Source organism: Fukomys damarensis, unplaced genomic scaffold (genome assembly GCF_012274545.1).
Source record: "Fukomys damarensis isolate Sample0158 unplaced genomic scaffold, DMR_v1.0_HiC HiC_scaffold_18, whole genome shotgun sequence".
Taxonomy (NCBI): domain Eukaryota; kingdom Metazoa; phylum Chordata; class Mammalia; order Rodentia; family Bathyergidae; genus Fukomys; species Fukomys damarensis.
In genome coordinates, this window is record NW_022900930.1 from 53,323,963 (window position 1) to 53,351,117 (window position 27,155).

Below are 27,155 nucleotides of genomic sequence, written 5' to 3' on the forward strand. Positions count from 1 at the left end.
ACCACAAGAAATTAAAAGTAACCATTCCAAATGAACTGTTAGTAACTGTCCTGCTTCATCCTGTGGATCTGTGAAGCCAGAGGAAAGCTGGGGAGTAAGTTTAATAAGAGTTTCCAATTTTCTGTCCAACTCAGTTGTTTGTTCTCTTTGGTTTCCATCATCACGCAGTGATCAAACTGGCATTTCCTCCCTTCATGACCCGATGATTCCAGTCCACCTGCAAGCACAGGACCATTGGCAAATACCATTGTATCCTGTTGTTGAAAAACAGCTGACTGTATTGTGCTCAGGCTATTACACTCTTGGATTCATGTATATGAATTCTTCAGAAATTACAACAAGCTAATGTGAGGGATGGGGAGGGCTCTCGAGGGTCGGAGCACTTTTACACCTGGGTTGTAGTAATTAACTGCTCCAGTGTATAGAAGGAAAGGTCTGCAAAACCAAATCTAGTTTTAGTTCTGCATCTGACTCTTTGTCTCCTTATATCTTACTTCATGCTTTCTCTAACCACTTTGAAATCCAAAGGAACTAACAACCTGAGCTTTTCAGGTTGGTGACATCTCCATCTCTGATTTGACTCATCACTACCAGTACAGAAATGCTGTTGCAGTTGAGAGGTTAATGAACTTGAAGCTGAGCACCATGAGAAAAGCGTCGGATGCTACTGCCACTAGAGGCCCTTAGGAGATGAAGCATCTCCCACAAGCCCACACTCATCGGAATTGTTTATCGTCGATCTTAGAATCAACCTCCTGGCTGATAGCTGGAAGTCCTATCATTACTTTTAAATTACAATGTTAGGACAGTCATTTTGCAATGTTTACATAGTTCTTTTTAGTGCCCCGAGAACCAATCCGGTCGGTTAAGTGGGTGATATCTTCTAAAGCGTAGAAACCACAGCACTTATTTTCATTTGTCATGATCCCTTGGGCTCAAGTTTCATTATTTCTGCTTCTTTTCTATTACGACCAAAGAATCTGGTGTCTTTACTTTGTTGCTGCTTTTGACTTCTCTTTGTGTTTTAGTTCACTCCTAATTTTCCTTTTGTATTTTGAGCAAGCCTCTATGGAATATTTTGTAGGCCATCTTCCTATCCATTTACCTGTTTTCCTATCCATGAATCTGTCCATCAGTCTACCCTTCTGTCTGTCCTCACCTCCCTACATACCTTTGTTTAATCTGCCTGTCACCTACCACGAAAGGTGTGTTTGTCTGTGCGCCCTTCCTCTTTGCCCTCCCGCTTTCTCCCTCCCTTGTTTCCTTTCCTTTTGTGTTTTCTTTGTTTAATGGTAGACCTGCACGGACTTGGTTTATGAACTGGGGGATTCCAGGCCAGTCACCTCTGAAACGTGCCTGGGACACCCCGCCGGCCCCAGCCACACTGCTGGTGAGCGCCCCCGTTGCTCAGCAGGCTGGTCTGACTCACTGGAGAAAGACTCAGCACACATCACTGCCATGAGGTTTCGTAGTATGGACACAGTTGACTTCTTTGTATGGTTTGTTCTTTCATCTTTACCTCTTTCATTCTTATTCCTAGGCATAAGTGAGAAAGGTCTGTGGTCCTTTATTCTGAAGCCAAGTGTAGTTTGTCTTTAGTACCCACTTTTTTTTTTGAGATTTTAAGTTGGCATTTGCTTTAATTCCTTGTGTGTTTTCTATGAGAACCAATACATCTTTTCTTGCCAACATGAGAGATGATATGTAAAGGACAACTGTGAGGAAACAGGCATTTTCCTTCTCAGTTCCCCGTTTTCATGGTTGTGTTGCTGCATAAGTCAGCTTTTCATTGCTATTAACAAATTACCTGACACACACAGCTCAAACAGAAGAGGTTTCTTTGGCTCAGGGTTTCAGAGGTTTCAGTCCATGGTCTTCCTCGCTTTCTTCATTACTGGGTCAAAATAGCTGACACCTGCAACAGAAGAGAGAAGAGGTGTCTTTTGGCTCACAGTTTGCCGGGGTCTTGACGTAGTCAGCTGGCTCCCAGGAGGAAACTATGGCACAGGGGCACCGAGAAGCCGCTCATGTCCTGGTGCAGCACGAGAAGGGAGGAGCCAAGGAGAGAGACAAACACTTGAGGCTGCATAGACTCCACCTCTGAACAGCCCCAGTGATCCAGTCGCCTTCCAGCAGCCCCGCCACGAGTACAGGAGGCTCTTGGGTACATCAAGGTCCAAACCCTAATTCATGACTGGCTGGCTCTGAGGCAGCAACTTCATGGCAGAGCCAGAAAGCAGAAAGCAGCAAAGAGTCAGGGAAAGAAGACGGCTGAGGACAGGAGGCTCCTTTGGAGGAGCACCGCAGAGACCCGCAACCTTCCACGGGCGCCTCCTCCTGACAGCGCATCCAACCATGGACCCTTCGAGGGTCTGTCTGCTGATGGGGTACAGCCATGGAGCCATCTTCTGCTAAACCCCACCTCAGGCACAACATCCTTTGGGAGACACTTTTAACCCAACCACACAGCTGTTGTCCAAAGCTTTCTTTCCAGTTTGGATCCCGTGTTTATTTCCTCTTCCGTGTTGCACTTTTGTTATTCTTTACAAAATACAGTGGTGTTGCCTCAGCTCGTGAACTTAATTCATTCCATGATTCTGGGGAAGATGGCCAAAGTTGTGTTCCTGTGAAGACCCCTGAGGTCGTGTTCATCACCAGCTGCAGAGTTCGTGAATGGAGGTGAAATTTTGCCCAATGCCTCTGTTTGCAAACAGAATTGCTCACTAACAGAAGCATTCGTGAACTGAGGTATTACTGTTCAGACAAACATCTACACCAGTTGCTGGGTGAATATATTATATTCCCCAAATTCTTTTTGTTAAACTCATATTTGTTGGCTTATGTGCTTCTCAAGACAAATTGACCTCTCTTTATGATTTATCTTTTCAGAGTAAATAAAAGAGGGCAAATGGACCCGATTGATTTTGTGCTGTGCATGTCCCCTCTCTGACTTTGATGCCCATGCAACTGAATACAGTACTTTTTATTATTTTTTACTGTGCTAAAATGAACATGACATAAAACTTACCATACTGACCACTTTTCAGTGTATGATTCAGTAATTTTAAACGTATTTATTCATTCACTATATGGCTGTGTAACCATAACTGACACCCATCAGTACTTTTCCATTTTGCAAAACTGAGACTCTATGCACATTATAAAGACCCCTCTACCACTGCCCCCAGCCCTGGAGATCATGTCCTGCTGTCTACAGGCAGAATCCAGTGTTTCCTGTAACTGGAGCAACTCAGGTCTATCTTTTACAACTGGCTCATTTCTTAGTTATGTTCTCCAGCCTCATCTATGTGATGGCACACATCATAATATTTTTCCTTTTACAACCTGAGCCTGTCCATTGCATGTGTAAACCACATGTTTTTTATTCATCTTTCCATTCATGGACACTGGGTTGTGTCTGCATTTTGTGAGTTTGTGTACAATGTTACCAGGGATGTGGATGTAGAACTGTCTTTTGAGACCCTATCGGCGGAAGCGGAACTGCTGGGTCACGGGGTAATTCTGTCCGGGATACCTGAGCAACCACCATGCTGTTCTCGACAGCAAGTACACCGTTGTACATCCCCAACACCTGTGCGCTGGCTTTCCCATTTCCCCATGACCTTGCTACCACTTGCGTCGTCTAGTTCTAATGTGGCTTTGATAGTCATACTTTGCAAGTGGTGAAATGAAGGCTGCAATAGGGCTGCAACTGCCCATTGTTAAAAGCAGCAGATGTGCGATGTCTTGGAACACAGCCTCCACCGCAATGGACAGGGAACACCAGCAGCAGTGCACATTTTCGTGACATAATAAGGCCTCACTGTGCTGTCTCTGAAGCCAGGGTCTCACACTCCAGGGCGTGGACAGGTGTCCAACACGAGTCCTCCAGCGCGCCTTCCTCAGCTTCCCTCCTTTGGACGCAAGGTTTTGTGTTGAATGAGACTTTGTTTTATATTCCTAAGAAATGACTCTTCTCAAACCTTTAAGCCTGGGCCTTCCTACAGCTTCTGGAAGCACATGGGTGAAGGCAGTTCCCCTCTGCACCTTGCTCAGAGGGTTCCTGAATGTCCTAGAGGCTTCCATCGCCAGGCTGGAGGTTCTCGTTGTAATCCTTCGTTTGTGTGTCAACCCTACTGGGGGCCTGGCTTTCTTATGTTTTTTGTTTGCCTCAAATTAACCGCTTTGTCATTTCTTCCTTGGGCTATGATGTGCTAGGTATTTTGGGGAGGTTTAGAGCAGGTGACAGCTCTGCTCACCCGAATCCTGCCTTTCTTCATCACTTCTCATTTTCAGAACTGCCATTTTTTAAACCGTCCATCCGTCTGTCCACCACAGCGTCTGAAGCCCTAACTCACCCACCCCTTGGCCAGCCTCACTTGCAGAGGCTACTGTGCCCCTCCAGACAGTGAGGATGGTTCTGATGCTGTCTGCGCTCCCGGGCACCACACTGGCCCTGTCCTGTGACTGGAATTGGGGTTCTGTGCCCTGTCCCAGCTGGTTCACAGAGACTCCAAGCTCGCTGTCTTTGGTCTGGGGTTGTCCCTCTCCACCTACAGCGCAGCATCAGGGCTATGCTGAGTGCTGGCCGAGGCTCCAGTGAGATGGGCACTGCCATCCAGCTGTCCCAGGAAAGCACCTGGGCGAGGAAAGGCAAAGGAAAACTAAAAAGGAGGGAAGAGCACCGTGTTGCCATTGGTGTCCAAATTAAACACTGCCTTCATACTTCCGGATTATATGTTGAAAGCCTATCTCTAACCTGTTGATTCATTGATAGACCATGGTCGGACACGGGAGATCAAACTCAGGAATGTGGGGAATATGGCAGGTGGCACTCAGGAGCAGAGTGGGCAGGGACTGAGAGGCAGGCAGGCACTGATCCCAAGGAAAGTGCCCAGTTTGCTTGGCACTTTCCAGGCTCCGTAATATGGCAGGTGGCACTCAGGAGCAGAGTGGGCAGGGACTGAGAGGCAGGCAGGCACTGATCCTAAGGAATTGGCAGTTTGCTTGGCACTTTCCAGGCTCCAGTCCTTAGGGGTAATAGGAGAATCTACCCCTGGGGTGGGTTAAGTATACAGGCGGCTGTGTGCCTTACAGGACCTCAGGAGTGCTGGCGTCTCCTGTGTCAGCACTCCAGGTGCTGTTGGATACTGAGGAAGACAGCAATGCTGAAGTGTGAGATTCCCAGAACCTCCATCTGCCAACCACCTCCATGGGCCTGATTTTTCCAGGCTTTCTGGCCAGGGTGACCGGGTGAGCCCTCACCCACGTCCGATGCACTCAGAAGATGCTGGCTCAGACTGCCCAAGATGAGGCATAGCTGCCTGACCGTGGCGCCAGATCCTCCCTAGGTGACGGTGGCCCGAAGCTTCAGAGATTCACGGAAAGTTTCTGCAGCATGTGTGATGACAAAGAAAACATTCTTCTGTATTCTCTGTGTTGTTAGTTAACCCTAGGCTAAGAATCTGAAGAACGTTTCTCATTCAATTAATTTTAAAGCAAGTGTATTAGTTCTGGTGGCAAAAGCACATCCGTGGCCTTTTTTCAGGGCCTGGTGTGAGCCAGGGTTCTGCCTGCAAGGAAGGTTCTGCATGCCCCGTGTCTCCATGCCCTGCTGAGAAGGTGGCACTCTTTCACAATTGTTTGACTACAGGGTGCTTTGTTGTCTAGAGTCTTGGCTGTGTGTGTAACCTCCAGTTTGAACAGGAAGCTCTGCACCCAAGGGACATACAGGCTGCTGGCTCCTCCCATCCTTGACGGAAGGCACCCGAGCTGGATGGTCAGCAGGCCCTCTCCTGCTCCTGCACACACGGGCCCCTAACCCAATCTGGCTTCCTGGGTGCAGCCTGTGCATCTCTGCTCTGGAGGACATCTGGCACCTTCCACTCCTTCCTGTCACCTGTCCTCTCTCCCAGAGCCCTGAGGAGCTCCCAGTTGGCCCCACACAACTACACCGGCTGCGCTGGGACTGGTGGACCATCACTCGTGAGGGCTGAGCTGGAGGTGTCAGGTCTGCACCTTCTCGAGGTCCCAGTGTGGACCAGCTGGCTCCCTCTCCTGTCCACCTCCTCCTGCTCTGAGGACACCTGGGTTCCCATGCAGGTCCAAGTACAGCCTGACCTGACTTATCCCCTGCAAGGCTCACAGATGAGACTTAAATAAGACCCAGGGTCCCAAGAGGAGACGGCCAGTGTGTTCTGGTGTCCACTGCAATCTGCTCCTCATCCCGAGAACCAGGCATGTGCAGAACTCAGTGAGAACAGTCAGCAGCAGACACAGAGTTGGGAACACATGCAGTTCAAGCCATCCACTGGGGTCGTGGAGCCTCTGTCGTTAAGACGCTGCAGTGAGCAGTCATGAGCTTGCACAGGCAAAGTGAAAGGAGAACAGAAGATGGGAAGATTAACCAAATGGAATCCTTAGGACTGAAAAATGCGACAATGGAAATCAGGGACTCAGGAGGGCACAGCAACAGGATGGGGTAACCCAGGAGATGTCCCTGCCTAGGAAGACAGAGCTATGACACCTCTGCCTCCTACCACAGAGAGATGACACCTTTTTAAAAGAAGAACGGAGCCTCAGGGAAACGGGATGGGCCCCAGGGAGTCTTGGTGTCAAAACCACAGGGGAGGAAGAGGAAAGACAGGCTGAGGAAGTGGGGGGCATGTGGCCGAGACACCCTTGGTTTGCTAGTCCTATAAACCTGAAGATTCAAGGAGATGAATGAACCCCAAACACCAGAAGCCCAAAGAAATGTGCACCAACGCACCTCATAGCTGAACATCTGAAAACTAACAGCACAAATAAATTTTAAAAAACTCTCAAAAGCAGCCCAAAGGGAACCATGGGTCACCCCCTTGAAGCAAGGACCAGGGACAGGATTTCTCGACAGGAACCCTTGGGTAGAGGAGCCATATCTTCCATAGGAGAGGATGGGACCTTGGCCAGAGCTGTGTGCTCAGCAGCACCTTCAGGGGTGCAGGGGAGTCCAGGGTCCCCAGAGGATGCAGAGGAAGAGGCTGAGGCCAGTGGACCCCCCAATTCTCCCCCCCTCCCCTCTCTCTCTGTCTCTGCCTCTGGCATCACTGAAGGAAATCATCAACTTGGAGCAGGATGATATAAACAGAACGCAGAAGAGTAAACTTGTGCAATACAAGGGTTTTTCCTTTTTGTTTGTATGCTCTGATTATCCCTGATGGTTAAAGCCAAAGTAGCATGAAGCAGTTCACAGTGTGTGTCGAGAAAATGATTAGCAAAATAACATGACAGATTCAGAGGAAGAAGGAGGTGGGATTTCCACATCCCACACAGAGGGCAGAGGGGTTAAGTGCCAACACGTGTAGACTGTGATAAGGTACGGATGGATAATTAACACCCAGACAGTGGTTTGGAAAGCTACATGAATAGAAACACTAAAATTTAAAAATTTAATTAAAACAAAATGGAATTTTAAAAATGTTCAAGTGGCCCACAGAGAGGCAGGGAGAGGAAAATGGGGAAAAAGTGAACAAAATATCAAGAGGCTCAGCCTTAATGTGTGATGTTGGGCTCACTGCCTGTGGTCTCTACACGGCAACCAGAAGGACTAACGGATGGTCAGACAGAAAGGGTGAACCAGTGATGGCAGCCGTAACAGTGTTCAAATTACTGCTGCATCCAGCTTCATTTTGTCGATAAATGTAAAAGCCAAGGCATTTGCAGGTGTTAATTTCCTTTTCAGCCCTCACATTTTCCCGTCAGTTTACGGATGAGGAAACAGGGATCGGGGAGGTGGAGAGAGATCCAAGGGTCACGCCGGCCATGGGCACAGTGCAGGGTGAACTGGCTCCAGAAGCCGTAGTCCTTGTCTGTGGTCGCTTCCAGAGCTGCCCTGACCGCATGGCTGGGAGAGTGCTGGCAAAGCCCAGGCAGTCGGCCGAGGCCACCTTGGGAGGACAGAGCCTCCTGCTCCCACTTGTGCTACGTCTGCGGCTCTTGCATCCTGTGTCACTTCCTAGATTTGTCTTCAATGCTTAATAAGGGATTCTTTGTCCCCGTGTCAAAGAAGGCATCACTGGCCTGGGCAGGCCTGTATTCGGTCTCCTCTCAGCAGGTGCCCTGCAGGGACAGAACTCTCACAGCTCAGAGTTGGCTGAGCAGGAAACCATGGACAGCGCCCCCTGCATTGGACATGGCCTTGCCTGAGGGAGCCTGCTGGAGGGCGCCGCATTCATGCCCCAGGCCTGTGCACACCTGTCCCAGGACCGTGACTTGGGATGGGAGGGAAGCAGGGGCTGGGGAAGGACCTGTGGGGGAAGCCGACCCACCGCAGTGTCAGCACCGGCCACGCTGGCTTCCGGTGTCTCTGGGACAGGGCAGGCTGCTGCTCACTGCCAGAGCCATCAGAGCAGGCCGCCAACAGCTTGCACAGGCCTTGTGCACCCCGAAGTTCAGAAGCCCTGCACCAGTGTTCTTACTGAAGGCTGTGATGTATCAGGTGCTTTTGTCTTACACCTTTTTTAGTTAATCCATCTGACAGCAGTGAGCACCACAAGAAGACTGTTTGATAGAAGAGGAAGTAGTGATTTTTCACGCGTCGAGAAAGTTGATAGCGAACCTTGTCCTTTCCCCAAACTGTCCATGAGTGCTGGACAGCCACCCACACAGAGTAGGGGTCTTTAGTGAGGTCCCGGCCGCAGCCTTCTCGACATGAAATCTGTGGAAAGTGGTGTTGGGGCTGGTTTAGGAATGACTGGTGGTTTTGAGAAGATTGTGCATAAGATGATAACGTGACAGCTATGACTGCAGGATGCGCATTTGCACGTTATGTGGTGAGGCAGAGTTTTTAGAAACAGTTTTTTTTCCAAACTGGAAATACAGTGACACATCTGCTCTACCCACTCACTGAAAATGGGACACACAGGCTGTTGGAGTATGAGGTTCACAAGGCACTGCAAGCCCCCTGGTAAGGAAGGAGGTGGGCAGGGCGGGCAGTGGACAGAAGGGCTTCGGCCTGCCAGTCCCGTGTGGGAGAGGAGAGGGTCGGGAGTAGGAGAAGAATGCCCACCACTGCTCAGTTCACTGTCAGAGGAAGCAGGAGCTCCTGTGCACCGTACAGTGAGCACTAAACTCGGAGACGTGAAGCTGGACCAGATTAATCATAACAGTCCCGGCACCGGTGGCAGTGCGACCGGGATTCCACCCGATCGTAGCAGGCGTGGTGTGAGGCCTGCATCATGGAGATACTGAAGTGAGACTCGAAATAATGACACAAGACATTTCAAGCCCCGTAGAGGACCCGGCTAAGGGTAGGAACCCAGGATGTCCTCGTGTCACGATGTCGGTCTTCACAGAATATATGAAAATCCGCACATGTAACCACAGACTTTGATAAAAAAAAATCCTTACATACGCACACTGTGTGTGCTCTGAAACCTTCGGGGACGTAAAGACTGATTTGTCAAGCTGGCTGCCCTGTGGCCTGGCTCTGCTTCGCACCTGAGCCAGAAGGTACACAGGACTGTGTTGCTCCCCTGTCGGTCTCCTCCTGAGCTCTGTCCCTGTCTCGCCGTGTCCCCCTCTCTGCAGAGGCCACACGTGCTGTCCTTTCCCAACTGAGCTTGTCCTGTTCCTCCGCCATGGGCTGGGCTCCCACGTATGTGCCCTCGGCTTTGGGCTAGGACCTGGCCCCTGAGGTTCCAACTCACACCCTCTTCTTAAATGTGTTCCTGCGCTTGCTTGGCCTCAGGAACCTGCCTGGGAAGCCCTCTGTCCCATGCTTTCCGCTGTGGGTGACCCCTTCAGACAGAAAAGATGGGCGAGAAGGGGGCCCTGGCCAAGTGCTCAACTCCCATGCAAGAGAGAAGGTGAAGAGGGCAAAAATCACCACCTCAGAGATGCAGGGAGTGTTGACCACCTGCGGGTCTGTGCACTAGGAAGAAAGGAAAGACACAGAGGGCAGGTGGGAAGGTACGGGACTCCTTGCTCCATGGGTGCTTCACCTGGGCAGTGGGGCTTCCAGGCAGCAAGCTGGACCTGAGGAATCTAGCCTTGAATTGCAACTGAGGACAGTGGGTAACAGGACCTGGGTAGAGTGGACATCAAGATTTGTGAACCCCAAACGTAAAGGTAAAGTCGACTGTCAAAGATCCAAGAGTCACTGTGCTCTCTGAAGGGGTAAGAGGAGAAGGGAGGGCTGTTTCAGAACTGGACTGGAAGCAGGAGGCAGAGTGAGCATTCCAGGAGAGGGGAAGCCCCCGGAAGCTGGTACCTTTGCAAAGAAGAAATCTCCTAGAGGATTCTTAATATGAAAGCAGCATACAGCACCACACATTGGAAAGACTCCATGTTTATTATTTTGAAACAAAATGTTAAATCTCAAATTTACAAAAGAAACAAGTCATCTTTGTACCGGCTTGCTCTCTGTTCTCTTTTGTGGTAGGTTACATGGAGTTGGTCTTTGTAACTTTTATCTTTATTTGCAAAAGACATAGTATAAAATATGAGTGTGTGTGTGCATGCAGATAGACACATAGATATGAATCTAGCCACTTGTCACTTTTCAGCGCCTGCAGTGTGTCCCCAGACTGCCAGTCTTTTGTGCACAGGATGAATGACTGAGTGAGCGGATGAACAAGGTCCAGATTCCACCCTTGTCCCTGAACTATGAGGGCCTTTCTTCACTGAGTCAGCGGGCTGCCGGTCACTGTGGTCAGCCTCCTTGTGACTCTCTGGAGATGGAAACCATAGCCCAGAGCCACAGGAAGATGCCTGGTGGCTGTCAGCTGACACAGAGCAGATCCTCATGGGTCCTCAGAGTCAGGGTTCACTTTTATTTGAAAGCTTCCAGATGTAGCAGAAAAAAGCATTTGGTGTCCACCTCCTGGGTAGAAGTCTTCTCAGGGAAGGCATCCTACATGTCCACAGAGGGGCATCTTCCCCATCTAACCTGTAGGAGAAATGCCGTTTCCTCCCGTGCTCATCTCAAACAAGAATTGCAAGGAAGCTGGGCACTGGAAGAGAAATCAAAGCCTGTAGGGCTGACAAAATGATTATCCAGAGAAAGCTAAGAGAACATGGGAAGGGATCTTGACGGAACATTGTAAAACATAAACAGGATGCAGAATTTCATGTTGTGCCATTATTGCACCCAGTGAAGCAAGATGAATATTTTGAAAATGCTCAGTAGCCTTTCCATTGACCCATGGCCTGGACAAAGCCATTGTTGCAGAAAGCCAGAGGTTGTGGCTCATTATTTCAAATACTTTGCCCCAAATGATGTGCAGACACTTGTGGCTTTGCTCCCACATACTGCAGATGGTTTAATTTCATGTTGTGCCATTATTGCACCCAGTGAAGCAAGATGAATATTTTGAAAATGCTCAGTAGCCTTTCCATTGACCCATGGCCTGGACAAAGCCATTGTTGCAGAAAGCCAGAGGTTGTGGCTCATTATTTCAAATACTTTGCCCCAAATGATGTGCAGACACTTGTGGCTTTGCTCCCACATACTGCAGATGGTTTAATGTGTTAATTCCACTCACAAGTGCATGCACACTCATGCATAAACACACACACACACACACACACACATGTGCACATACACATTTCAGGTGGTCAGACATTTAAATCCAAGAGAAATTTTAGATTTTGGATTTTGTGGAAATCTGATCTTTACTGGCACTTTGTTTTCTTTTACTTTTTTAATATTTTCCCATTGTATTAATTACTATTTTAACAAAGAGAAAAGAACAAAATAGGACAGTGAAGTTTTAGACTGCCTCCCAGACACCCTGAGGCAGGAGTCGGCCCAGCTGCTTTCGCTGTTGGGCTGTATGAAGGCGGCGGCTGCGAGAGGCCGTTCACTGCTTCTGACTCTCACTTCAACTGTAAAATTACAGGTGTATATAAATCCTGCATTGCGTCTCTTGTAGCTCTAACATTCTGGACATGTAGTCTCCTTGGAATCTGCATGGGGAAATTTTCAGATTATTCAAACTGAAGTCTGTGGTCTGAACAATATCTTCAATATTAAATAGTAAGGAGAAGGCCCTTAACGTATTAGTTTCCAAACCTTTCTTGATCAAGTGCCCTGGGGTTGAGATGAGACTCTTGAGAGTGGCAACCTATTCCCCGCCTCCCTGCGATTTCCTGACAAACTAGAACTCACTTAACTTAAGGCCAGCCTCTCTCTCTGTCGCCCCAACACCCAGTCTCCTAGTAAATAGGAGTATATTAGAGTTAGTAAATTCAAGACAATGTTTTTAATGAATTCTCCTCACATTTTACTTTTTTATAACAGATAACTTATAAAATATTGGACTTGATGGTAATGAAGGCACTGACGACCTGAGGCATGTTTTTGCCTTCTGTATTAGTCCAGTTTCTGACCTTATAAGAGCATGCCTGAGGCAGGTTAACTGTTAAGAAAGGAGCTTCATTTAACTCACAGTTTGGGAGCCAGATGTCCCAACTGCACAGTGCTGGGTGTGGTGAGGACCTCCTGGCTATGTCACTCCTCTCAGATGGTGCCATGTTGGGAGTATATTTGACAGGAAGTGATCACATGGAGACAGGAAGCCAGGGAACATGGAGGCCCATTAGATCTTTTAATGATCTTTCAAGAACTAACCATAGTTCCATGAGAACTGCTTCACTCTTCTCTGTTCAGGGCCACGGTGACCTCCCACTGCCCCACCACTCCAAGGTCCTGAACCTCTTAACACTACCACCCTGGGGTCTGTGTTCCCAGCCCATGAGCCCTTGAGGACAAATCACAACCAACCCAGACCATATTTTAGGAGAATTCACTCCCTGGTGCTTTAAAGCCACTGAGTCAGGGAAGGTGAGGAGCAAAGGAAATAGGAACCAATTTTGAGAACTGTGGGTCTGATTCCTATGGATCTCACTGCCAGGAGGTAAATTTAGTGATGGTGAGGTTGGTGCCTTATCCCTTCCCCTTTCTTTCCAATGTTAATGCGGCCAGCACGCTGCTGGGCTCGTTCAACACAGCATCTGGCAAAATGTCACAGTGGGAAAATGGATACATATTGAAGATATACTCCTAAGTGAAATAAATAAGTCACACATGTGTAAATACCGAATAGTGTCCCTGATGTGAGTAATCTGCAACAATGCATAAGATTCTAATAAGATTACTGACATTTAGAAATGGGAAGAAAGGAGCTAAAGGTGTAGGGAAGGTGGGATGGGTAGAGGAAGAGTAAAAAGGGAAAAGAAAAAAATGTGAGAGAATGAAAAGATGAAAATAAAGTGTTTGTAGATGGGGAGGGGAGGAGGGGGTGAAGGGAGGGCAGAGGTAAGGGGAAAAAATGAGAATCAAGACTTGCCATGTAGAGGTACATGATCCCAACAATGAATGTAACTGTACTGTATCCCTAAAATGTACCAATAAACTCAATTAAAGCTGAAAAAAAAAATGTCACAGTGGGGTTGAACCCTGCATCATCACCAGCTTTGGCTTCCAGGATCACTACACAGATATTTTATTCTGAGGCATTTGTCCTTATTCTAACCAATTTCCATAGCTTCTCATCAACTCTTAGCATCCTCAAAATTTTAAAAATGTGTCTCATTAGTGCCATACTCTGGAAATATAATTCAGAATTTGTATAAGTTTCTGAGATGAAAAGAAAAAAATTAACAAAGTCCTACAAAAATAAGCCTGCACCCTCTCATTTCCTTTCAGCTGTGTCCTGTGGCATCCCAGAGCCCCCGGGAAATGGCTCATTCACGGGCAATGAGTTCACGCTGGACAGGAAAGTCCTATACGAATGTAACGAGGGCTTCAGGCTGGAAGCCAGTCAGCAAGCAAGTGCAGTGTGTCGGGAGGATGGCTTGTGGAGCAACAGGGGGAAGCCGCCTGCTTGTAAGCGTAAGTGCTGTGAATATTTGCCCGTCTGTGTGGCTTTAGCGGGGAACTGAATACACGGGGGAGGGCTCCGGGTCCCACACTGTGAGGACGCAGTCTCTCTCATCATGGTGAGAACAGAGCCAGTGTATTTCATATGGAGCTCCGGCTCCAATAATGAGCTGTGTGCTCAGGAGAGTCAGCCGGATGAACCCTGCTGGTTCAGTGCAGTGTGCCCACCATGTCTGGCTCTGTGTCCACATTCACGCTGCAGGGATGCCATTTGGGGGCACTGAGGCACGAGGCCAGCAAGGGCACTCCGCATGACCTGTCGACATGTCTTTCATCCCCCTTGTGGTCTTGAGCTCTCCGAAGAAAAAGCAGTGCTGGTTTTTGTGACTATCACCTGCTTCGCAGAACTTGAGTATGCTCAGAAAATAATGTAGAAAGGTAATTGGGAAGCGAGGTGAGGTTTTCAGGAAGCTGTTTGCAGTGTGGTAATTATTCACACATGAGCCAGAAGTCTGGTTTGATGTAAAGTTTTAGTCTTGAAAAAGAATAAGTGTATCACAGACCACACAGAACACACACACACACACACACACACACACACACACACGTACACACGCACACACGCATGCATGCACAAAATACCCACAGCAAGCTTCTCAAAGTATGTTTAAAAAAAGGCTTACATTGGAAATAATCTGTCCTTGCTGTGTCCCCAAATTGAAAACCACATAATATGCTGAGATTATTGCTCTGTTAGCAACAAAGATCCACATGGTCTTAATTATAAAATGAGTTTATTTATCTTTATTTGTGCATGTTGGTCATGTTAAAAAGTTTAAACTCTTTAGATATGAACATGTAAATATTTATGGAAAAGAGTTTGTTTCCCCCAGTTTTTTTTTTCCTCTTTTCACGCTGTACTACATTTTCTGAGAGTCATTAGGCAATATTTAAAAAGCATTAAAGTTTTTGGCTACTTTCATTAAGCAAGGTACCATTCTATAGCAATTAAGTAATGCTATGAGAAGCTATGCTAATAAGATACATTGCTTTGGCTTATTTTTATTGTCATCTTTGAAAGTGTTAGCCTCTGAGAGCCAGGCCTTGCCCTGATGCGTGGCATCATGCGTGGTGTGTAAAAGGCTGTGGAGGCAGCCTGGTGCCTGCAGCCTGGAGCTCATGGGAACTGGGCCTGCTGGGTTCAGTGTCTCTGAGCCCTGAGCCCAGGAGCTGATCTGAAAACCTCAGAAACCCCGAGGTAGTGTGGTGCTAATGGCCTCCCGTGGAGGGAGAGGCTACAGATGTGCAATTCTGTGCTCCCTAGTTTTCCATCCTGGAGCCTTTTCATTAATCCAGTCATTGCCTACTCTGCTTGTGCATGAAAATCCTGCACAGAGATTCAGAAACAACTGGAAGCCCAGTACTGACTCTCAGCGGTTCTCAGCTACCTGGTCTTGGGGAGAGACCTGGCTTCTCGTTGATAGAGCTTTTCCTTGAAGTTCTTTTTTATGCTGTGCTTAACATGTATTTACTAATTCTGAAGGGAACCCCCACTTTAAATTCGGATACTGACAGAGAAACTATTTAAATGTAACTTTTCTTTGCACCTCATTTTGTTTATTTGATAGACTTTACTTTTCAAAGTCTTTTTAGGCACACATCCAGACTGAGCAAAAGGCACAGACACCTATCCTGGGCGCCCCCGACATGCATGGCCTCCTCACTCCCTGCGCCCACTTTGGAGGGGCCTTTGCTGCACGGTTTGCTTTAGGCTGCACTTGGCCTTATTGCCCTGTGCACAGTAACTTCCATCTACCTCTTCAGCACCACGCAAGGCGCTGGCCTGCTGTAAAAAATCCCTGGGCCCCACCCCACCATCCGTCCCCCACCAGCCTTGCAGCCTCCAGTCGCTTACTGTCTAGGCGGTTTTGCCTCTGCCAGAAGGTCAAGGACTTGTCTCTATAGAGGATGAGCCTATTTCAGTTGGCTCCTCTCGTCAGCCTTATGCGTTTGCTTTCCTCTGCGTGTTTTCGTGGCTGAATGGCTCGTTCTCTTCATTGCTGAGAAGTACTCCACTGACTGGAAACAGGAGCTTTCATTTAGCCTTTCACCTACTCAGGGACCTTTCAGGTGCTGCCAAGTCTTGGAACTTGTGAAGAATTCTGCTATAAACATCTGTGTGCAGGTTTTATGTAGATTTTAGTTTTCAATCCATTTGCATGAATACCGCAGAGTGTGAGTACTGGACCCAATAGGAGAGTGATTTCAGCAGGTTAGCGGCTATGCGGTCTGTGTTCCCAGGAGCCTGAGAATTTCCACTGCCACCCGTCCTCACCAGCACGGGGCTTCTGCCTCTTGTAGAGGTGCAGTGGTGTCTTTCCCAGGTGACCCAGGGTGTGGAGCACCTTTCCCTGTGCCGCCTTCTTTGGTGAGAGTGATGAGCTCGCTGTCTGCTCAGGTCTTCACCACAGCACAGTCTTAACCGGCTGCCCATTTTCTTATCAATGAGTTTTAAGAGATTTTTTGTACATTTTAGATAACGGTCCTTTATCAGGTGTGCTTTTGACAAATGTTTTCTCTCAGTCATTTTATTCCTTCACAGGGCTTTCATGGGACAGAAGTCATTCATTTTGACAAAGTCCAGATAATCAGTTTCTTTCTTTTATGGTTGGTGCCAGACTCGAGATCATTCAGATTTTCTGTGGTGTCTTCCAAGATATTTATTTCTTACTCTCTTTGCTTGTGCTTTACATGTGGCTCTGTGGCTCACATTGGGTTCATTTTTACTGAGAGTAGGCGGTCTGGGGCCAGCTTCCTCTGTGCTTGTGGGTCTGCAGTGGCTGCAGAGCCACCTGCTGGAAGGACTGTCTTCTCTCTGCTTTACCTTTGTCAGAGAGCCAGCGGATGTATTTCAGGGTTCTTTCTGGGCTCTCTGCTCTGCTTCACTGACCCACATATCCATTATTTTGCCAGTTTCAAAGTCTTCATATCTCCACTCTCACTGGCTAAAATAGAGTATAATAAAATGACACGTTTTCCACAAAGTATTTACTATGAATACAATAATGTAGAAACTTAATTAAAGGAAGATTTTCTGATATCCTACAAAATGAGAATTGCTGTTATTTGTAAATGTTTATAGTGACCAATTTGATTTCAGTAAAAATGTCTCGATTGACATGGAAATAATAGAATGAATATTTCCATACTCCTAAGGTACAAGAAATCATTTTGCCTGAAGATAATCCACAGACGCCCATCTCACTGCCATTGAGCGTTAACCGGTGCAGTGTTGTCCTTACACTAATTAAGGGCGTCTCACCCTGTGCCCTTTATGTCTCAGGACTCCGAAGAGAACAAAGGCCTCCCTTTCCACCACGATGTGTAACTTCCCTACACAGTGCGTGAAGGATGGGACTCCTCCCCGGAACGTGTGCACGCGGAACTTTTCGTGTTGTCGTGAGCTGTGTTTCTGTGTCAAACCCACATACGATTGGGTGAAGCAATTGTGCACACCCCAGTTTGTAGCTCTGTAGTAGAGCTGGTCACTACATATCAATTTATGCAATTTGCACCTGTCACGGAACAGTGTGAGGAACCCGCTATGAAAAGTTACGGGGAAAAGAGAGACAGTGCAGCTTTTGCAGAGCTTGTCCGGGGTAGAAGAAGGGAGACACTGAGAGACAAAATGCACAAGACGGAAACTCTCAGCAGGAGTGGGGATGTAGATGAGGTGACAGGAGTGAGCAGGGCAGGACAGCGAGGCTGGCAGGGCGGAGCTGGGTCCGGTGGATAGCAGAAGTACCATCGGAGGGTGACGGGACCACTGCCCACCCACGGGCCAGGCTAGGCCGTTCCATTGTTACAGCAGCCTCTGAGGCAGGGACTGTTTGTTATCACACAGCTTTAGTCAGAAGCAGGTAACTGAATTGTCCAAAGGCTTGAACTGTGACCACGAAGATTTGATTAGTTGTTAAATAAACTTCTAGAGAAGTCTTGAAGCCCCCCACTGCTGTGGGTCAGTTGTGTGGGAGCACTGTGCTCATGTACAGCAACTTGGGGCATCAAGGAAACACGGTGATGGTATGACGCTCAGGAGGACTTCCCAGCTGCATCCAGGAGTCTGCTGCACCATGATGGAGTGTGAATGGGGGTCTCATGCACCAGGACAGTATGAACTTCACATTCTGCCTGGGAATCTGCTGTACCATGTGGACAGCAAATCAGAAGTTCTCCCTGAGGATTCAGTGCGCCATGGTGGAGTGTGAACCAGACCCTCTGCCTGAGGATTCATTTCGCCATGGTGGGGTGTGAACCGGACCCTCTCCCTGAGGATTCAGTGCGCCATGGTGGAGTGTGAACCAGACCCTCTGCCTGAGGATTCATTTCGCCATGGTGGGGTGTGAACCGGACCCTCTCCCTGAGGATTCAGTGCTCCATGGTGGAGTGTGAACCGGGCCCTCTGCCTGAGGATTCAGTGCACCATGGTGGAGTGTGAACTAGACCCTCTCTCTGAGGATTCAGTGCACCATGGTGGAGTGTGAACCAGACCCTCTCCCTGAGGATTCAGTGCACCATGGTGGGGTGTGAATTGGACCCTCTGCCTGAGGATTCACTGTGCCATGGTGGGGTGTGAACCGGACCCTCTGCCTGAGTATTCAGTGCGCCATGGTGGGGTGTAAACCAAACCCTCTCCCTGAGGATTCACTGCGCCATGGTGGGGTGTGAACCGGACCCTCTGCCTGAGTATTCAGTGCGCCATGGTGGGGTGTAAACCAAACCCTCTCCCTGAGGATTCACTCACCATGGTGGGGTGTGAACTGGACCCTCTGCCTGCTGGCTGATACACCAGGATGGACTGTGCACTGGCAGTTCTCCCTAGGGGTCTATTTCACCACTGCAGATTGTGATTGAAGGCTCTATCCATTTCCCTGATTGGGGACTCCTACAGCTGGTGTTAACGGTTTCACAGTAATTGAGGAGAGTGTAAGCAGAGCAGCATGAGAGGTACTGTAGTTCTGAGAATACCCAGAGAGATGGGCCAAACGTGGATCAGAGCGAGAGAAGGCGAACAGACACAAGCTGGAGTCTGGGAAGTTTCTCCAGCTCCCACTGGAGGGTAGATGGGAGCTGAGCGTTGAAATGTGGACCCTCTCCATGGACCTCACACACGTGTGACCCTCATCGAGCCCTGCAGGCTTCATTTCTGAAGCATCTCTGTGCCCTGCTCCCTCCACACCAGGTTAGTCCCCACTGCTCTCCAGAGACACCCGGACTAGGCTGCCCCCACTGTGTCTCCAGCAAGGGCAGAGGTGTCTCTCATGCATACAAATCACAACAAGAGAGTCCTCTGCTAGACCCCAGGAGCTCTCGTGGCAGCTGGAGTAGACTTCCTAACCCTTTTCCGAGCCAAGATCCCTTCTCCAAAGGAGGAAGTGAGCCGGATGTTATATGGTGATATGGTTGGTGACAGGGTGAGCAGGGTACACACACAAGAGCTCCACAGCTCTGCCCCTTCCCATCCTGGAGACGATGGCTCACATGAACTATCGCATGTTAGTGTCACGATTATGGACAGGAGCCCTGATTGGGTGGAGTCATTCGGTAAGGGCCACAGATACCTCAGGATCTGTTTCAGGGAAACTGAGAAGAAAGCCCATCTTTCTAAGTCTGAGGCTCCATGGCCACCAGCAATCAAGTCCTGTTGTTTTTTGTGTCTAGTGAGTTCCAGTTGAGATCTTAGCTTGCTCCCTCATCGGTGGAGCCCTGGTAGCTACGAAAACGCCTCCAGCTTCCTGCAAAAATTAAGAATGAGAGGCCTCTTGGAGTTCAAAGGCAAATGTTGCCTCAATTTGGGGAGCTATCCTGTGCTTCTTAAGATACTGTAAGATAGCACATAAGATAGTTCAATTGACATGTACATTTGAGTGTGTTTGAAAATACGCATCTTAAGGTCTACTTACTTTAAAACGATACAAAATTAAGTAACAAAATTGCTTCCCAGTGTAAGAAGAGGCAGTGTGCTCAGTTACCAGGCTATCCAACCGCCCAAGGCCAGTTTGTATTTCAAGGCTAATTTTGGCACTGACTACTTTTGTCTTGGTAACAAAATAAAATAAACAAAAGTTCTATTTAAGAAGATAGAAAATCCTCTTTGAACTTTTCTGAAAATCACCTCAAACCTCAAGCATTTTTCCTCCGCATTGTTTATAACACTTTATAAGAGGCAAATATAAACACTTCATCAAAGTCTTAGTATGTAAAGGATGGAAAAGCTATTTACTTTTTATTTGGGGGGCAAGCTGTTTTCTTCACTTCATTAAATTAATGAAATTGGGCAGAGTAAGCACGAAACTTCAACTGATAGCCATAAAACTCTTTGCTTATTAAATTTTAAAATCCATCTTTCCCGCATAGTTGATTCCATTGTTTGCTATGTTAGCATGCAGCAATCTAACTTTCTTTAACAGTCACAGAAACATGCAGATCAGTACACTGCATCCCGGGAGATAAGAAATACTTCAGCTTTGATAAATAGTAAGAGCATGTGGTAAATAAAATTAGCTCATTTCACCCCCAGCTTTAGGAAAATAAATAATGATGTTTCACTTTGCATCTCCTTGCACTAGGACAAATCTCCCAGGCAGATCTTTGAGGCTTCATTTTTTCCATTTTAATTACTTACTGAGACAGCATTTGGATCATTGAAGATGTGATTCATGTTAATGTCATAAAAAAGCAAGTGAGGCTGTTGGTATGAATGGCTTGGGTTTAACAATTTGACAGACTGATGAATGGATGTGTACTATGTGCTCTGTTAGGAAGAGGCAAAACCACTATGCTAACTCTAATAGAAAACTAAATCTTAGCTCTGTGCTCAGTGGGTGAGTTTTTTTTCCCAGTTAAAGCCATTTGTCATTCATCATCTATGTGGACCTACTGTGTGCCAGGCCCCTGAGTTCTTTACATGATAACTGCAGTGCAAATCCCCTATAAGAAGGGAAAGCAAGCGGAGGCCACACTAAGTAGGTTTGTAGCTATAAATACACTAGAGAGAGAAAAGCTGTGGTGAGTATAAGAAAACCGCTTCATGTTCATGTTATGTGTAGCATGGGGGGTTGGCTTCAGGCCCCCATGGACACCAAAACTGCAAGCGGTCGAGTTCCCCCTGGGTGATGCTGTACAGTCTGTGTGTGACCTGTACCCCTTCCCATGCTCTGGAATATTTGTAAAACCTGGCACGACGTCATAAATGGGAGAACAGTTGTGAGCAACAGAGTTTGGAGAAAAATGACAACAGATAGCTCTACATGTCAGGTGCAATTTCTTTTTCTCATATTTCCTTCGCTCCTTCTTAAATTTTAATTTTTGTGAGTCAGTGATTACAGTACACAGGGTACCTTTGTTGCAGGGAGTTAGCACGTGCTCTGACGCATCTCAACTTCTCTTCCGCTTCTCTTCAGCCCCTTTTGTTTTGCCAGCAACCCATTCAAGTGTTTTCCCATGAGTCCTTATAAAATTAGTTATCATATATACAGATGAACGATCATACTAAGAGGCCCAAATCCGTGTGCAACACATAAGACTTTCATACCGTACCAAGGTCCACGTTTAGACCCACTGTCTCCGCTATATCACAGCAGCTTCTTTCCCTTTCTCTTCTTCCCTGTTGTCTGCCTTTTGCCCTATATATTGAGTTTTTCACATGCGAGAAAGCGTGCAATATTTAACGTATCTGATTAATTTCACTCAACACTGTGCTCTCCAGGTGCATCCATTTTCCCACACTGGATGCGAGTTTACACTTCTCTCTGGTGAGTCCTCCTCCATTGTGTGTAAGTGCATTTTCTCTATGTATCCGTTCATCTGTTGAGGGATAGTTGGCTGCTTCCAAGATTCAGCTGTTATGAACTGTGCTATTAACCTGAAATTCACACACCACTGTGCTATGATGTCTGTCACTCTTTGGGAAGATTTTTCTTGTATTTTCTGGAAAATAAGACCTAACAGGAAATAAGCCCATGCATGGTTTTTCAGGATGCTTGTAATATAAGTCTACCCCCAAATGAAGTCCCTGTCAAGACTGGAAGATGACACTTTGAGACCCTTACACCTCATGGCAGATGTATTGAATTATAAAATAATAAATCAACCTATAATTAAATATAAATAAATAATACTATTTACATTAATACACTATAAATTATAAGTATTAGTAAATACCCAAGTGATATTACATGAATAAATGTAGATTTTTGTGCATGAACAAATGTAGATTGGTGTACATGAAAAAATATAATATCTCCTGATAATAATCTCTATTTTATCTTTTGGAGAAAAAAATTCATATAAGATCTGAATTTGTTTGGGGGAAAGTATTGTAGAAGGAGCATAGCTTGGTCAAAAGGAACCTCTAGTTTTAGTTTTTGAGGATTCCCCATACAGATTTCATAACAATTATTCCAGCTTACATTCCCACAGCAAAGACAAGGGCTACTTTTACCCACAGCCTCGCCAGCATTTGTTACCGGCTGATTTCTTGATGACAGCCATTCTTTCGGGAGTGAAGTAGAATCTCAGTATCATTTTAATTCGTATTTCTGTAGTCATCAGTGATGCTGAGTATTTTTTTTTCATTTATTTTTTGGCTGTTTGTACTTCGTCTAAGAAGTGTCAGTCGCATCACATGCTTATTTTTTGATTGGGTCTTTAAATGTGAAGTATCTAATATTTTGAGATTCTTTATACATTCTAGATATTAGTCCTCAGTCTGAGGAGTAGCTGAGTTGTTTTTTGTTGTTGTTGTTTGTTATTCTATAGGTTTTATCTTCAGTCTGTTGGCAGGTTCCTTTGCTGTGCAGAAGCATTTTAATTTGATGTAATTCCATTTGTTGATTCTTGGTGTTATTTATTGTGCAGTTGGGGTTTTGTTCAGAAAGTCTTTTCCTACACCTATATCTTCAGAAGTTTTACCTATTCCATCTTGGAGCAGAAGAAGTATTTCTGTTCTAATATTTAGATCTTTGATCCATTTTGACTTTAGTTTAGTGAATGGTGACAGATATGGGTCTAGGGTCAACCTTTGACATGCGGAGAGCCAGTTTCCCCAGCACCATTTGTTAAAGATGCTGTCTTTCCTCCAGCAAAGGAGTTTGGCTCTTTGTCAAAGATAACATAACTGAGTATGCCCGGGGTTCTTTCTGAATCATCTGTTCTGCTCCACTGATCCACAGTGATTTTATATCAATACCATGCTGCCTTTATCACTGCAGCTTTGTAGTATAAGTTCAAGTCTAGAATTGTGATGCCTTCTGCCTTGCTCTTCTTGCCCAGAATTCTATATCTCTTCCAGATCCATGAGTTTTAGGGTAAGAATTTTTTATCTGGATTCAGCCAACCACTTTTTAAATTGTGCTTGGTTGAATCCAGATAAGAAGCTCACAAATGTGAGAGTGCAGTGTATATTCATGCTGGCATTTGTACACATGTGTAACACACATGTGCCCTTATGGAGGGAACTCTTATGTGGACACAGGCATGCATATACATATCTATATACATGAAAGCACACATACAGTGTATATGAAATGTTTGGGATACATATTTTGTCTGTTAGCTCCTTAGAAACCATCTAAATATGCTTAAGTTTTTTTCCCTTGCTTTATTTCTATTATCAGAGTAGAACATATATGATTTTACTTAATACCTGAACAAAGATCATTTCTCACACATTGAATGGTTAAACTGCAATTATTATATCAACAGATGTTATTGAGATTTCACTCTCTGCCAGTCGCTGCTATAAACATTTTCCAGGTGTGAATCTTGGAGTCCTTATAATAAGTTTATAGGGTCCATCATCATGTCCTTGGCACAGACAGAGCTGGAGACTGAAATCTCGGTGGGCCTCTGTGAGGTTGGCACTGGCTCTTGGTGGAGTCAGGATGGAAGGAGGCCATGAATGCTTGACCACCAGCTGTCCATCAGAACCCTCGCAAAGTGTCCACTCAGCCCTGCACAGTGAGTGGGTGAAGGATTTCAGCAGGCTATTTACCAGGCCACTGTCCACCAGGCCTCAGTCCACCAGAATGCTGCCCACAGGCCATAGTCCACCAGGCCACTGTCCACCAGGCCGCGGTCCACAAAACCCTTCCAATCTAAACGTGGTATCATCACGCACAAGCTATATAATTATATTTTAAAGTCACATAGCATTTAAGGAAAGGCACTTCTATGTGCTCAGCCGGAGAAGATGGCTGCCTCTGTCTTCCTAGGCCCATTCCTCTGTTCACAGGAGCCAGGAGAGCTGGGGGAATCTTTCCTGCTAGGCCCCCTTCCCAGAACCCCATGTTCTGTGGCTGCTTCAGGCCGGGAAGGGTCAGTGGAGCTTCCTAACTCTTCTGCCAGGGGATTGGGGTGTGCTGAGGGGTGCAGGGTATCACAGGGGTTTGGCCAGCCCTTCAGGGCCTCTTCTGCATCCCAGTGGCTGGCACTGGCTCACCTAGGGCAGACACAGCACCACAGGCCCTGGGACCACGGCAGCCACACCAGCCTCACCAGTCTCTGAGGTGAGTTCCAGGACCCTCCTGCTCTCTCCAGATATCTAAGCCACTCGGAAGCTACCATTCTCGGTCAGACCCGCACCTTTACTTCCAGACCCAGCTCTTCTCCTCTCGTGACTTCTTTTCCTGTTTTATTTCCTTCTGCAACTATAAACCCAGCCTGGTGGAGCTTCTTGTACTGTGGCCGGCGACATCAGCTGAAGGTATCCTTGGCACCCTGCTAAAAGCGAGTGAGCAAAGTTAGCACAGAAAGGTTCTGGCTGGGTTCAGGCGTTGTCCACATGGGGCACTCGTGGCCAGAAGCATTGGAGTGTGTTGGTTGCTCTTCCAGCTTAACCCTGGGACAGACTCCTCTCTGGGGTGCCTTTACCTGCTGTGCTCACAGCAGGATCTGTGTGAACATCTGCTGAAGAATCCACATTGTAACCCCTGTCAAGAAGATGACGAGGAAACGACGTTTCTGGCACTTTGGCTGCGGACTGGTTCCCCGAGTGATTTGTCCTCCTTCCCTCCTGGCCCACGACCCAGGTCCAGGTGCTGGCACTGCTGTGCCCTGGGGTTTAGGAACTGCAGGTGCTGCCATTGAGGCGAAAAATGGCCTTCAAGAATCCACACTGTGCCTGGATTTTCTTTTGTTTGGCCTGGAGTTTTGAGGGCAAAAGGAGCATTTGTTAACATCTACACGAGTGGCCATGCTAGAGTGTTGGCTTGTGTTTCAAGTTTCCTTGTTTTACTAAACAGAAGCACATTGGTATATTTATTTCCATGGAAGAATCTGGAGCCTATGTCCGAGTAACAGCAGGACACTCGTGTGCATTTCTTCCTGTGTAGGGGCTCTGGAATAAAGGTGCCGGGCACTGGTTATTCCCGTGCGACGTCCCAGAGCAGTGCCAGCCCCAGCTAGCAGCTGGCCACTGCTGTCACAGAGGAAACAACACTGGCATCACCTGTGATGCTGTGCATTAAACTCCATGAGTTTTAAGGATTTTAAATACTACTAGAAGGAATTTTCCAAGCTGTGTGCTTTCACTGACAGGCTCTCCAGCATATTCATGATAGTCCCCAGAATCCTCTCCCTGAGGGGCTCTAGAAAGAGTGATCAGATAACACAGGATCTGCTTGCTGTGCTACCAGCACACTGAATGAAAATCCACACATCCACACATGCATTTTTGGTGTATAGTAGAGACACATTTACTCTTTTAAAAATTTGGTGTTTATTTCAAGAGTTTTTAAACAATGTGCTTGAACCCTGTGAAAGGTTTATTTGGTTGTACTCTTGAGAGTTGAAGCTTGGCAATTCGGTGCAGACCAGCCTTTGCCAGGAATCTGTAACACCCTCAGATTCCACAAGACAGCGTTCCTTAAGCTTTTTAAAAACAAAACCCCAGTTCCTCCCCGGGCTGCATGCTGTGCACTCCCATGCCACCACCTCCTCCACCCTGAGCCATCTTGGGCCCTCTCAGGGAGCACAGGGTGACAATCTCGGGTACAGGGAGCCTGTCTACAACACAGGTCCACAGGGGATCTGTGGGACAGTGCCCCGTCCATGACTCAGCCCGAGGCCTTCTGCAGAGTTTGTCTCAGGGAGGGAAGCTCTTTGTGCAGGAGACCCCCGGCAGCACACTGGGCGGGTCATGTGGCCAGAGCTGTTCATTGTCTGGCCACTTCCCAGGAACACCAGGAGTCACTCCGGCCACCCCAGGGAAGTGGGGGCAGCCAAGAACAGAGAGCCAGGAAGCTGTGCTGGGCCTGTCCCCATCCCCAGGCTCTCAGTGGTCCTGCCCAGAGCCTGTGCCAGCGGGCAGCTCACAAAGTCCCTCAGAGGCCATCCTGGGCAGCAGGCTTCCTGTGATGTCATGGGGTAGCCAGGTCCCTGGAGCCCTGTGTCCAGCAACCCCAAGCCAAGGAGCCAGGGCCTTGGGTATAGATAATTTCAGAGGCATGTGTGAGGAGGAGAGTCCTCCTCAGAAATCTTGCTGTGCATCAAGTGCAGTGTGGCATTTGGGACATGTGCAGTGGCAGCGTGGTTGCTATGGTAAAGTAAGTTAGTGCAGTCACTGTGGCACTGGCATGTGGTTTCCTGTTGTGTGTCTTGACTTTCACAACAAGAACAGTGGAAATCACCTCATTGACCAGAATTCCTACATGAAGTAGTTTTTCGCCTTTGAGTGAAGTAATGTTTTTCTTTTCCTGTCTGTCTACTTCACATCTTGTCCTTTAGGCTCTGCCACAGAGTGGCAAATGGCAAGATCTTGTTCTTTTTCAGGGCCGAATAATGTTTCATTGGCAGCAATAAGTGAGGATGGATTCTCCTATTTGGACTGCTGGGGTGTCTTGCAAAACATGCACAAAGGCCAAGTGTGTGTCTCCACAGTCTCCTCACATGGTCTAAGTTTCCACCCTCAGGACTTCACCTGAAGTACATCATGGGTCATTCAAACAGGATTACAGATGTTTTATCCTGTCTCTCCCTCAGGTCATCTTGGAGAAGATTGAAACCACAGTATGAAAATGTGCAGTCTTTCTTCAAACTAAGAATAGCACTGTATTGGCATTAACATTCTCCTTAGCAGCCCCCCCTCGTCCACAGTGCACCCTCAGGTGCCCAAGTCCCTGGCTCTGCTGCTGACATACACAGCCACTGTGGCCACAAAATAGTCTGTCATGGAGAGGGAGGGAGGGGGAGAGAGAGAGAGAGGGAGAGAGCGAGAGAGAGAGAGACAGAGAGA

General features: G+C 47.3%; 1 protein-coding gene across 1 annotated transcript in view; it reads left to right on the forward strand.

Annotated features, from left to right (window-relative positions):
* The window catches only part of Csmd1 (CUB and Sushi multiple domains 1), a 1,140,625-nt gene that overhangs the window by 1,064,801 nt on the left and 48,669 nt on the right, over positions 1-27,155 (forward strand). Inside the window, exon 50 of the mRNA XM_010620376.3 lies at positions 13,688-13,873. Coding sequence (XP_010618678.1) covers positions 13,688-13,873 — 186 coding nt within the window. The remainder of the gene's footprint in view (positions 1-13,687; positions 13,874-27,155) is intronic.